General features: G+C 38.4%; 1 protein-coding gene across 4 annotated transcripts in view; it reads right to left on the bottom strand.

The window, feature by feature from the left end:
- Positions 1-14,232, bottom strand: part of LOC121330275 (oxysterol-binding protein-related protein 5-like) — a 91,285-nt gene that overhangs the window by 1,886 nt on the left and 75,167 nt on the right. For all 4 annotated transcript variants that reach the window (XM_041276652.1, XM_041276656.1, XM_041276653.1 and 1 more), the window contains 14 exons: positions 13,617-13,701; positions 12,480-12,642; positions 11,574-11,763; positions 10,390-10,574; positions 10,089-10,170; positions 8,451-8,549; positions 6,575-6,671; positions 6,393-6,491; positions 5,340-5,437; positions 3,951-4,040; positions 3,310-3,446; positions 2,337-2,516; positions 1,774-1,903; positions 785-905 (listed from right to left, as the gene is read on the bottom strand). In XM_041276652.1, coding sequence (XP_041132586.1) covers positions 785-905; positions 1,774-1,903; positions 2,337-2,516; positions 3,310-3,446; positions 3,951-4,040; positions 5,340-5,437; positions 6,393-6,491; positions 6,575-6,671; positions 8,451-8,549; positions 10,089-10,170; positions 10,390-10,574; positions 11,574-11,763; positions 12,480-12,642; positions 13,617-13,701 — 1,756 coding nt within the window. The remainder of the gene's footprint in view (positions 1-784; positions 906-1,773; positions 1,904-2,336; positions 2,517-3,309; positions 3,447-3,950; positions 4,041-5,339; positions 5,438-6,392; positions 6,492-6,574; positions 6,672-8,450; positions 8,550-10,088; positions 10,171-10,389; positions 10,575-11,573; positions 11,764-12,479; positions 12,643-13,616; positions 13,702-14,232) is intronic.

Here is a 14,232-nt window from a genome sequence, read left to right as displayed (position 1 = left end):
CCTTGTTCATTTAATTAGCACGTATGTTAGCACCATCTCAAATTAGATCAAGCAGTTTTGCAAAAAAGTACATAACCATAACCTACATCTACTGTATATATGCTTGTAAAAATACGTTTTCCTTAATGATGACAGACAGACAGGGGCCTTTTCTGTATCTAGAGAGCCTTTTCTCTAGATACAGACACAAATGAAAGTATCACAGATGTCTCCATGTAAAGACTGATGGATAAGTATCTCCAACTATGCCACAATAACATGTGCTAAAGATTGTCCCAACCATAAGTGGTTCTATAGGTGGTGCAAGTACTGCTGGAATACTCTAAGCCCCTTGATAACTCTGGAAGGCAGAATGAATGCCGTAGTGTACTTAGAGGATCAAAGCACACTGCAAAGCTGCATTTGTACACGAATGGCGATGGCTACTTTCAGTAATACACCCATCCACTTTATTTCAAACTTTGCTGATAAGGTAAACACTAGAGATGCAACAACTGACTAATCGATTATTAAAAAATCGCCATGACTTTCACAAATCGATTAATAGTGTGGTGCCATACTTGGAGCCTCCTGTCTCATCTATATATTATATTACTAGAACATGCATGTTCTCAGTTGAAGGTTTTCCAGAACAGTCTGCATTGTTCTGTTTCTTGCTTTTTAAGCATAACGTTTTCTCAATGTATAATATACTATACTATGTATAATATATGCACATGCATGTTGTATTTTATAAAGTCTGAAGATGAGTGATTGCACCTCTAATGAATGCACTATACCATACCCCTTTGTTTCACTGTGATTCCTGTATTCCTGCTCTCGTTATCGGACGACTCATGGGAGGGCTCTGGGGTGGAGCTGCTGCTCTCTGTGTTCTGGCTGGATTTACGCCGCTTGCAATCTGTCTAAAAACACAGCAGACAAAAAGGGTTAGCTAGGGTTAGCCCCAGCAGCAGCTCCGCTAGAGATAAGAGGATTCATTGAAGCAGCACTGCTCTTAGAAGATGTGTGGCCAAGGATAAAGCACAGAACTTTATCAATTGTAGGGGTGGTACATTTAATTTCCTAAATGTTTAAACTTTAAGATTAAACATATTTAAATAATTTTGAAATATGTTGGTTAGCACTCAGATAACCACATTAAAAAGGCACTCAATTGAGTTTAAAATGAATGACTGTGACATTACTGTGTGCAACATGTGTTAAGCATCAATGTGTGCATTGAATATGACTATGAAGAAATACTGAATAATAGATAACCATACACTGTATAAACATTAAAGCCATCTATATCTCAGGTGCATATTTCTAAGAATGTTTAAAAGCTGTGACAAAATTAATATGGATAACGTTTACATTCTGAACTTTCCTGTTCTCCATGTTATTTAGAATTTGATCTGCAGTAAGGGACATTTGAAGTGAAGATCTGAAGGTTCAAAGCAGATCACCACATGCTTGAACACTAGTCTACGTCGCACTCATTTCCTGCGCTGTGAGGACAGGCTCTCTGGTCTATATGCAGTGCCTGACTGTAACCAGTGCTATTGTCACTCACCTTTCATGAGCATTAACTGGGTGACATTTCAAAGCAACAATAGATTATTCTTTTGAGTAACTACTTTTAATCCACCCGGACCTGTATTGTACATTGGGAAAACAAATTCAGTCTAAAAGGCTCTTTTTTATATGAAATAGATTTAAAAGTCACACCATGAAATTCAGCAGGATGGGAAATATAGTATAAAAAGAAATGACTAGAATGGCATTCCTCACCTTTTGCTTTGTGGCCCATTTCTTGCTGTAGCTTACGCCATTGTGCCTCCTGCTGTCTGTCCCTAGGGTCTGAATCACTCCGTCTTTTTCAAATTCAACCAGGTTCATCTGAGGATCCCAGGGGTTGGTGCTGAGAATGAAACCCAACAGTAATAACAAAGACCGTCACAATTACGACGCTAATGAATAGACACAAAAAAACACAAGTGAATACCTCTGTTTCAGACGACGGCACTCTAAATGTAAATGTATTAATATAAACGTCATACTGCAAGTTCACATGTCAAGTGGTTGGCGATTGGCTTGACAGAGGGAACCAAGCTAGCCTGATCGGTAAGAGGGTTGCAGTGGTGAAGCGGCTTTCAGGGAGAAATACAGGGGTAAATAATTAAAGAAAAGGCCTATGATATATCGAAAAATGTCTGTGCAACCCGAACTGAAAGCAAAAACAAGGTTCAGCTTACAGGCTTTCAGGCAGTTGGTTGAACACGTTTCTGAGTAACACTTTTCTTGTTGCTAATAATTTCACATTAATTAATGTCAAGTGATGTAATGTTACATACTCTGCATATTTGTACAGCCAGTCCTGTGAAATGGGGTCCTTTCTGAAGAGCCGTGGGGTCCATTCTTTGTCTCCCTGGTCCCTGGCAGCTTGCCGCTGGGCTTCTTCCAGAATAAACTTCTCCTGCGTGGCCTTGTGCTGGTCTTTACTGATGATTGCGTTTGTCACATGCAGCCACAACCTGAGAAAATGGGAGATGTTTAATACCGTAATGGAGGGGAGTGGGTTTAATGTACTAATTTATAGCACACTTTTCTTTGGGTTAATGGACAAGAGCTTAACATACTACTAAACCTGGCATGGTGTGTCAGTTTGTGTGCTTGTTCCTGTTTATATTAATTAATTAGTCTGCACAATGGTACTGTAATCAATGAGAAACGTAAAGGAGACCTATGTGTTGTAAATCTGCTTTGAAGACATTGAGAACGATTTAGAGTCAAAACAAAACGGTTCTAATAGCCATACTCAGAAAATTAAAAAAATGATTTTGCTTTCTGAATGTGAAAAACAATTAACCTGGCACGGTTAAGTGGGCACAACCACTGAAGTGGTGTTTCTGAATATGGCCACAGGTTTATTTTATTTTTACTATAAGTTTTCATTAGAGCTGTTGTGTGTCCTTCAGGGGGGTGTTCTACTGCAGATACCAGTATGCAGTTTCAAAACTTGTCAAGTGGTGTCATGTTCTAGTAAGGGATTTCATTTACAGTCTTCAAATCTTGATAACTGCTTTACGTAGCCAATCCTAAATGTAGCTTTTCTTTACATTCACATAATTCAGGGATGGAACTACATGAAATGTCACATGATACACTGCAGCTGGGACATTTGCCTTTCCTTCAATATGTGTGACACTGTAGTTTCTGAGTGTGGACATGTGGTTCAGCTTCTTTGCTTAACGTTGGTTTATGACGGCCTTGCTTTATTTGCGCTGGGCTTCCCTAGTGAATGTAGCAATGTATTTCTGTACACACCGTTCAGACTCAAACTCTCCCTGGTCGCCAAGATGCACCACCTGTCTCTTGAGTCTCTGTCTACGGATCTCTGGAGTGGGGCTCCAGAAGACACTGCGGACCCCAGACTTCTTCTCACAAAGAAACACCTCATCATCCTGGAAACAAAGCAAGTGTACCTTACTGAAACACTGGCACTGGTTTGCACATCTTGAACACAGCTAGTACATTTAAAACATTGTTTAATCCTCTTAATGTTACAAACATTCAAGCCATAAAGACAAACATGGACAACTGTTCTTCAGTTTTCTTACATTGCTGTTTCAAAGCAAAGCAATGATATAACTTGCCTGTACAGGTTGTGTGTTATATACAAGTTACACAATACTCCATTTATTGCATACTATGTATTATGTTGATGTTGCTTGTGTAGCATTCAAGCAAGGCATGTTATACAACAGATGTAACCCAAAGCAGTTCAGTCATACAAGTTATACACAGGATGTACACTTCAGTCTGAAAAACTACCAGAAAAGGGGAGTAACGAAGAATGGTACAGAAGCTAATTAACCCTAATAGATTATAAGGACTTATTTATTACATTGGAGTATCGGAAACAGCACATCGAGACAGGGAACAAAAAGGAAGCTAGAATAGCTCACCCAGTGTCCATCGATAGTGGCCTGCAGTTCACTGCCCACAAGAATCCTCCCTGAAATCATGTTCACGCTGCTGCTGATGCACAGGAAGGGCTATGGAAAGCAGGACAGGATGGGCACATACAGGACTGCCTCATTAATGTTATTTTAAAGTTGAAACGGAGTACAGCGCTGTAATCTCATATAGGAAGCAGATTTGCTTTCACATTGAAAGCGCGTACAGTTTCTATTGCTGTTTAAAAATCCCAGCTTCAAATTTCTTTTGAAGATCAATCTGTATTTGAACTTGAAACTGAAGATAAGGATCAAGCCACATTTTCGCTTTGAGGCGAAGCACATTTTCAATTACAGTCAAACGCGAGATCACTCTTGTTAATGCCAACCTCCACTTATTACACTGAAATGTCTGTACCAGAATCAATAGGGACAAACTCCTGATAGTACTTTCCCTTTGGTTATTATCACACTCTGGGTAATATCACTCACATTTAACAACTAATGGTCATCCCACTTAATATCATTCTGGGAATCAAAAGCATGTGTAGCAGAGTATGGGGAGGAGGGAAATGTAGTCCAGGGGGTTAGTACAAGACTACATCCCCCAAAATGCCATAGGGTTAGCGTTTGAGCCAGAAGTGGAATCACCTGGTTCTAATTTAACAAGGCACACCTGCCTGTGATTAAGCAGGCAGGTATAAAAGCAGGTCACAAATGTTGGTTAGGCTGTCTGTGTGGTCAAACATAGAGACGGTACTGTGTGTAACACGTTGGTTTTGTCAGTGGTAAACGGTTAGCTGTCTGGGTTTATGAGTTTAGAAATTGCAAAGTTTAGTTAGCACTCCTAGGTGGAGTTAGGCTTTTGATTATTGTTAGTGCTTTGTTTATTGTAAAGAATAAAAGTGCTACACTTGCAGTACTGTTTCTGGGAGAGTACTATTTCTGCTGCAGGCCAGCCTTGACTGTCTTTCACGTTACCACACATGATTAAAACCTTTATATAATTAAGTTGCTGTACTGGTAATGTGACATGTTCTGACATATTAAACTACTGCAATATAATATACAAAACATTATATCATATAACAATCTTTTTTTTTATTACTGCAACATGTTGCAATGTCCAGTACAGAAGACTGTACCCACTGAAAATAATTATCAATAAACGCTGTTTAATGAATGTAATAGCTATTCATACTATATTTCCAAATGTGTGTTGTGTCAACACTTCTGTGTTTTAATTGTGTAGTTGTTAATGGACTGACTGATAAAGTCAGGTCATGGTTTTATTTAAGGTTTTTATTAAAAGGTTTTGACTATTGAGGGCAGCACTACATCAAATCATATTCTCAAAGGACATTGCAATTGAAGCTCTGCGCAGTAATGGTCTCTTACCTTCAGTTTGAACTCCAGTTCTGCTGTGTACTTTGTTTTTTCACATTCAATAGTAACTTTCCCTCCCAGCTCCATGGTCATTGTACCATACAGAATACCTGCAGAGCAATACACAAGACACCACGTCACTGAGCATGCCCTGTGTCTCTACTGAACCCCAAAACGTCACTCACTCAATTCAGATTTCTACTATACAACATAGGAAAAGTCAAGCAGACAAACGTTTCAGCTAGTGCCTTCTTCAGTGTATTGAAGTTTGTCTACAGCTATGGCCAGAAGTCTTGCATCACCTAGAATTTTAGGATTTTAGAAAAAAAAAAAAAGTATATGAACATAATTTAGATCTTTTATTTAACATCATGTAATCTAATAAACTAGAAAATGACATTGCAAAAGTCTACCAGAAGCCATAAAAGTAGTACAGTATTTCATGTTAGATTTTGAAATGTCACATTTTTCAAATTTGTCAGTTTTTCATTAAGCATATGGAAAACTACAAAGTGGTATGCAATTCAATATGTTAACGTAACAATATTCAACAGGTTTCATCTGGCTTTATGAAGCAACATTTATTAATTCTATAGGGTGATACAAAACATTTGGCCATAGTTATACATGACTCTCAGAACCAAAATTTAAACACCCTTTAGGGGACGGGTTCACCAAAACATGCATTTATTTTGCCACTGAATCTTCGTCCGGTAACTACATATTTTTGGCATTAGATGGCGCTCCACCACATTGGAATGCAATGTTAAACAAATTATAGTGCAACAGCAGTAGATAATGTGCTGACAAAAGAAAAGGTAAAAAGAAGTGGAGTTAAATCCACAAATGATTGATTTTGAACATACGAAAAGTGAATAATAGCTTCTTCAGAGTTTCAGTCTTAGTTTCACTTGGTCATTGATACAGCCACAAGTTTACTTCCTCTGAAGTATTAGCGCCACACCATGGCAACTACCTTTCTATGCACTTTGAAGGCAAGGTGTCCAACACTGTTCTAAATGTAAGTTTTCACTTGTCTAAAACAACAAAATAAAGCCACATCACCTCTGCAGTGTGCATAGGGCATCGTGATTATGTATTCCTCATCTCGTTTTAGGAAAAAAAGCATGGCTTTCCCGTCTAGTATTGCCGATAAAGAGTTACCTAAAACAAAACGATAACAATTAGAATACAATTCCCCACAACAATTTATTGTACGACTGTTTTAGAATGTTTTATTGTCTTACCATAGAACTTAGATTTGGCCAGGATACTTCCACTGACACAGAAACCATCCTTTTTGTTACAGACATAAAAGGCTGACACAGGGGGATGATGGGATACCTAGATGAAGAAATACATCCATATTACTACAAACTAAGCATGACATCGGGTAGAAGAATTCAGAGACTGTGTTCTGCTTTCACATTTTTAAATGGTCAGTTTGAGAAATAAACTCTACGATTTGACTGGAGAAAGATAACATTGGTTTATTGGAGTTCACAAAGACAACTTTTTTCAGCTTGGTACGGTAAGCTTTTCACATCCTTGTTTGTTTAATTCTTGCTCTTTTTGTTGCATTACAGCCCTTCAATTATTACGCTTTCAGTGCATTTTGCTAATGGCATGTGTGCAAGACAAAAACCTTAAATGTATTTTCAATTTCTGCTGTTCTTGTTCTAGATTTCCTAAACAACTGTTTATTTTAAGCTCCTTTTTTTTTTTAGACAACAGAACTGACATGTTTGGTCACCATCACAACTGCTACAAGAAACTGGGGTTCATATATTCTGCTGGTGTTAATACATAACTTTTACAACTTTTACTTTTACAACAAATTTTTTTTACTATGTCCTTTTTCTAAATCAATTAAGAGATTTTGATGAAGAATATAAACGAGCAGGAGTCAAGTATTTAAACCTCTTTGAAGCAAAATTATGAATTTCGTTTGGTAAGCCATTTATATGAAATATATAAATTTTATATATATATATATATATATATATATATATATATATATATATATATATATATATATATATATATATATATATATTAATATAATATCATATCAGACTAACATACACGTGCTTTTCTCTACTATAACTTTATCCATGGAAACAGTTGTGCAAAATGTTTTTGGTTTTTTTTTTCTGGTTTCTACCCTCATGAATCTCACCAGCTAATCGCAGTCTGGAGCTCTGCATTATAATGTCTTTTGTCAGAGCATTGTGTTTTGAGGAATCGCTGGTCCAGCCGGTCAAGTCGAGTGGCTCTGCTACAACAGGTCGCGTGGAAAACTGAGACGTTCGATTTTTACAAAAAGGGATTAGAAGAGGAACTGAATTCTGAAAATGGATTTGGGTAATATGGAGAACCGGGCAACCTGGATACCAGAGTACCCTATGTCATCCCTACTAGAAACCATTCTCTACATTGCAGTGCTACTGAATTTATTGTTGATGAAAGTGGAAGGACAATGGCATAGGTTACAGACAAACACCATGAGACATTTCCCTCACAGCTTCTGTGGCCCTCCCCCCTCCTCCTCCTCCTCCTGCCCTTTTCGTCCTGGGTCTCTCTTCAGCAGAAACTGCTGATGGAAGTAATTAGAGGTACCAGCTAGTCTTTTGGAAATGTTTATGTTATGAACATATAATATGTTCATATACTTGCAAATACATTGGACTTAAATGCCATATACTGAGTGTGTGTGTGTGTGTGTGTATATATATATGTGTGTGTGTGTGGTGTGTGTGTGTGTGTGTGTGTGTGTGTGTGTGTGTGTGTGTGTGTATATATATATATATATATATATATATATATATATAGTTTTTTTTTTTTTTTTTTACAAATTTGGATTGTCGAATTATATTTTACCCTTGACTTTCTACCCAATCTAAAATATCTAACTATGTTCCTCAACACAGCTACTCCCCAACTCTGGAGAAGGTCAGTGGGAGTCCTCCAATCCCCAAGCCCACCACCGCTTCACCCTGGAGATTGACAGATGATGGTAGCAGCCATTAGCCACAGAGCCAATGCAACACTCCCTGCAGAATCTCCAGTGAAGATCAGCAACTTCACACTTAAAATATGGGGACCCAAAAGCTTCTTACTCACCTGTTCCGCAACATAAAACGTGCAGCTGTCGGTCTCTGGGTGGAGCCAGCAGCAACGAAACGTCTCCCCCAGTATTGGGTTGTATGGCTTCTTCAGCCCCTGCAAGAGGAACCACAAAGCACGTTGAATACCCTTGAATGGGACTGATGTTTACTGCAGTACAAGGACCCAGGGCAGGGTATGCTTTACCCATACACACCTTTTCTGTGTATATTCCCTGTAATAGGGTTTCTTCGTAGGATGATTAACCACAGAGTGAACTCCTGGTCTTTATTTTGCTTGGGTCAGGAGAACAAACAGATCTCTAATTCCTATGTAGCCCTTTTTGGCACCAAAGTAGGTATCCTTCTGATCCAAGCAAAATGGAGTCGAGGAGTTTACTCGGTGGAACACAGACGAGGCCAGAAACATTATTCTGCCTGAAGCGCTTCAACTGGAGCACGCTCTCCTTCAGCTGCAGCACGCTCTCCTTCAGCTGCAGCACGCTCTCCTTCAGCTGCAGCACGCTCTCCTTCAGCTTAAATGTAATTACACCCCAGGAACAAACACTCACATTGACATTTAGTAAAAGAGTACTCTGTGTCATTACGTGAAGAGATCAGAGCTCTAGGTCAGGCTATTATTAAACCAATGAAGTGCAGTGTGTATCAGGAGAGTTTGAAGCTAGACAGTACTTTATGAATAGTGTGAGGGATTGATCAAGTAAAGGAACAAAACGTGAAAGGAGAATGTAAACTAACTGGATGGTAAACACAAAAATTAAATATAATGTGTTTGAGGTTAAAACTAAAAATGGGTTCATTGATAAACTGTTAAATGATAACGGTGTGTTAAATAAGTCTGGTTTAAAATAAATACTTTTGTTTGGCAGAGACCATACATGGGGGGATTAGGACCCAGTAGTGGTTACTGGAGTCAGGATCAACTTCAGGTTAATTCAATGACTAATTAGATAATTAATGATGCATAAAAGGTGGCTTGATTGTGGGTGAGTGTAGGAGTTTGGTTGAGAGAGTTGGAGAGCAAGAGGGTTATTGTGAGTATTGTGAAACTGGGCATTGAACTATTGGAAAAGGTATTTGGATTACGATTTGGTTTTGGTGACGTGGTAACAGGTTTAACCTGTTATTAGTTAGGGAAACATTTGTGTAGATAGGGCCCGAGATCGGGTTAGGTTTTGTTTTGTTTATTTTCTTTTGTTGTAAATAATAAACACATGCTACGGCGTTTCAGGGCACCCTGTGTCTAAAGTGTTTATTTGGAGAAGAAAAAGTGTGTGACCAGAGGGCAAGCCGTCACAATAGCAAGACAAAAGTAATGGCATATCCAGACATTTTTTTTTTATTTTCTATCAGACTTCACAGGAAGTTGTCAATGCTTATCATTTGTTTTTTTAAACAAATAATGAGTACTGCAAATAATTGTAATAAAGTAAAAACGGGAGCTTTTCAGTTTAAAAAAAAAGAAAGGGTATAGCAAGTATATTGTAGGTACAGAGCACCAGTGCAGAAAGCCTTACAGCATGTTCTGGAATGATCACAATTAAAGACACATGGCACTTAGCTACTTTTTAGACCACTATAGTCTATCTATCACTATCGAGACACTGGAAGTATTGAATACTGTAAGCCCACTCACCTTTGGCTTCTTATAAAAGCCAGACAGATACCACCTCAGGACCTGCTTCATTCGACTGTATGCGCTCTCTTCCACGGAAGCCCTGAAGAATTCAAAGCAGCAAGGGTAACATATTTATGACTAAACATGTTGATAAAATACAGGATTTTTTCTCAATTCAGCAGCTTTTAAAATATTATTAAAAATGACCAGGTGTTCCTTTTACTAAATACAAAATGAAAGAAAGGCCACATGTTTGGGGAGTACCCTCTATTTAATCTTCAGTGTAAGATGTGGGTACTGAGCCAGCGAGCGTACTTACTGTGAGAGGAAGTCTGCATGGTAGTAGTAATCAGACAGCTTGTCCAGGAAGGAGCGGGGCTCCAGGATGAAGGTGGGCAGCACCACGCGAGAAAGGTCCATCCCTGGGCGCAGCTGCTTCAGTATGGTCCACATCAGACCCTTGTTCTCCTCCGAGACTGTCTCCGTCTGGGACGCCACTCCGGCCTGGGGAGGGAAGTTAGACACTGAAAATTGACGCTTCAAAAAGGAACGGAATTGTATAAGAGATCTTGTGCGGTTCTAGCTGCTAGAACTGTGAAAAATGATTATAAAATTATAATCACTATAAAAACGAGAAAAGAAACGTAATGGGAGGTGTTGTGTGATGCACTGCCATTCCGAGTCTAAACGGTGTGAGTGAGGGGAGTTTAACACCTGCAGGAGAGTCAAGCTTTTTACCACAGTGGTGTGTGGATCGCACCCAGCCTCTGTTACACTATTAAGCAATTAACAGTGCCATATGTAGTAAGCTAGGAATACAATCTGTAGACAGGGCAATGTCCTGGCATTCTGACATTTGTAACTGGTATTGATTTTTATGCTATTTTATTCATCATGACATTTCTAAAAAAATTAATTTACTTTAAAAAGACCATTCATGATAAATTAACTTAAGTAATATCGAACTAAAGAAAAAAAAAAGGCTATGTATTCTAGATGCACATAAATGTACCTATTTTACTTAGATATATTAGACATATTTCTTTTTACAGAGGCTGCTCTAAAGCTATATCAGAAAATGGCTTATGTTATTGTAAAAACAGCCTTTCACCAGTCTATTACCTGTGCTGGGGGCTAAAGACCTGCTTAAGTGAATCAACAGACGTAAAGCTGTTCTTTCCAAAGTGCTTTGCCCTAGAAGAAGGAGACTTCTTCAGTTTATACAAGGGCAATCTTTCTCCCAGGCAGTGCACTGCATCGCATTAGAAATGCATCTTTCTTTACAACAACTGCATTAGCTTTGCTATGCTCAAGGGGAAGGTTAATAGAGGACACAGTGCAATGAACCTTGCTGATCGCAACCCTTTTAACAATGTCAATCATACAATAAAAAAGTGAAACAACACAGTAATTGGAAACCAAATACCACCAAAGACAATGCGGGGAAGAGAATGATTTCATTTTGTACACTTCACTTATTCTTTCTTAAAAGCTCAAGTTTACCTCGGCCATCTCCTCCCGGTCTTGCTCTATGTAGGAAGTTGCCTGCAACTCGACGAGGATGTCCTTCTGAGTCTCTGACTGGTCCGTGTCACTTTCCTCAGTTACCCTCTGGCTGTTTTCATTGGGCCCGCAATCTGATTTGTCAGAATAGCCATCATTCTCCATATGATGATTTCCTGACTCATTCATCCTTTAAAATAATATATAAAATGAGAAGAATATATACCCTACATTTGAACGCACTATTTGAAGTGGGTGGCTGCTTTTCAACATTGGAACTCCAAGCACATCACTATGTAGATTATTTCATCATAGGCCTGTCTCAATCTTCTAGAACTTTATATTCACATCCTTCTATAGGCAGCCAATCAGGTCATACTGCAAGACTGTGTAACATTGTACCTTAATTCTACAAATCTTACCTGTTGTGCATTTATATATCTATGTATAGGTCTTAATGTTCAGTTCTGAAAGAAATACATAGCAAACATGCATTTTCATCAACCTAGTGTAGTACCAGATATCACATTTAAAAAAGAAATAAAAATATGCATACTATTTATGAATACAAGAAATATACATACTAAAAAAGCAGTCCTTAATTAAAACAATTCAGTTAATATATTTAGCAATGCTTTTAAAATAAACAAATATGTTTGCTAAAGCATGTGTTTCTTTCAAAACTACATATTCTTGATATATTTAAAGAATAGATGTATTTAAAGAATAAATGTATGGAACTATTTTGTTAGCCTAATCACTTTAATGATAACGTTCCTTTAACCAACTAACTAAAAGTGCGTCCTGTGTGACAGCCATTAGATTTATAGACAAACGCATAAAATAGGTCATCATTTAGATTTGCCCGTTACACATTTCTGTGCATATCTGCCTGGCTCTGCTTACTGGAAGAGCTCGTGAGGGGACAGGGTGGACGACTGCAGCAGGTTGAGGATGTGGGAAGAGTTGGAGGAGCAGCAGAGGTCCACATCCTTGCCCTGCTTGGAGCTGAGCTTGTAGAGACTGGAGCAGCTCAGTGCCAGCTCAATAGCGCCCATCCAACAGCGACCTGCACAGAACACAGGAACGACATCGCTGACACAGCAGACTCAGCATTCATAGACACTGCGGACGTTCACACATGAATTTCATGGTTAGCAATTACAACATATATCCTAAAGCACGCTGCAAAATGTATTCTATAAGCACTTGGAGGCGCAGCAAGAGCATAAACAGAAATGACTATCAAAACCTTTTAAAAACGGAAAGTTTCTGTAAACAAAAACCAAAATCATGAGCCACAGAGTATGTCATATCTTACATTTTGAATTAAAATGGATATATGAAATAGATCAGTAAGTCCAGAGGTATAAACACAGTGCAGTGAAATGGTCAATGTTCTTCTGCATACCACCCATGTAATTTAAGTAATCATATTGGATATAATTATTCATTTGGAACGCACATCAAAACTCCTTGAGACAAATTCTAATCCTGACCTTATAGTTTTACCCCAACCCTTTTACTTAGCTCTCCAGTGCATATTACAGCAATACCCACCTACACAGCATTGATTTGTGTAAGCATGGTCATATTAAATCAATAATTGCATGCAGTTATCTCTAAATTTGATGACACAGCAAAGCCACTTGTAGTACTGTAGCATTCTCCTACATGAGATGACATAAAACCTGTAGAACAGACTTACTTTTATAGAACGGCCTTTATGATATGGTCCTAATTCCATTTCCATTGGAAATCATTCTGCAGCAGACACTACTATACTACTTGCAATACAGTTTGAATTTTTCAGAATCCCACTAATGAATAAACAATTCATAAATAATGAACACAAATACAGCCAATACAAAACCACTGAATCGTGTGTTCAATCACTGCCACTCCCAAAATATGCCCTTCTTGGTTCACTGGGTTAGTGGTTTGTCTCCTGATATCTGCTATTTATTTTTTCAATAATAACGATGTCATGTATTGGACCCCAGTGCTGTGATCATAGCCCAGTGGATGGTATGAAATCCTCACCATCAGACTCCGAGGCTGCTCTGAAGATGAGATAGCTGCTGGGTAGTGGCTGTGTGAATGAGCCTACATTCTCCCCCTTTGGACCCTAGAATAGAATAGAAGTTTTTCACATCTTAAAACAAGATGATTTAACAATATACATTGACATCTGTCCAATAATTAGCTCATTGTTGTTATTTTTGCAATCAGTCAGAGAATATAATACGTCCACTGCAGCTGAAGTGGAGCAGTCTGTTTTATTCTGACTCAGTAGGTACTCAACTTTATATGTCAGTGACTGTTTTTTTTTTTTTTTTTTTTTTTGGTTAGCCCTTAAAACAAGGTTTAAAACATAAAATGTAATTTGAGTAGGTCACCCCCACATTGAGTCATTCAAAACAGGCATTGTTACTGTCTTCAGCCACTCTCACCATGTGGGGCTGCATGATTTACACAGCTTTTTGTATGCACACTGCGATAACTGCCTAGCACCCTTTTCACAATCACATGTTGTTTGCCGACAGCATATGAAGGAAATTTGGTCCACTTTAGCTGGAATGACTCCTACGGGAGCCAAATATCTAACATCCTTCCTGAAAATCATGAACTTTCTTTAAAAGTGGGTAGCTAACAAAAT

This window comes from Polyodon spathula, chromosome 17, assembly GCF_017654505.1.
Source record: "Polyodon spathula isolate WHYD16114869_AA chromosome 17, ASM1765450v1, whole genome shotgun sequence".
NCBI classification, from domain to species: domain Eukaryota; kingdom Metazoa; phylum Chordata; class Actinopteri; order Acipenseriformes; family Polyodontidae; genus Polyodon; species Polyodon spathula.
The sequence above is the reverse complement of the archived record's forward strand: the minus strand, read 5'-3'. Positions and strand labels throughout refer to the sequence as shown.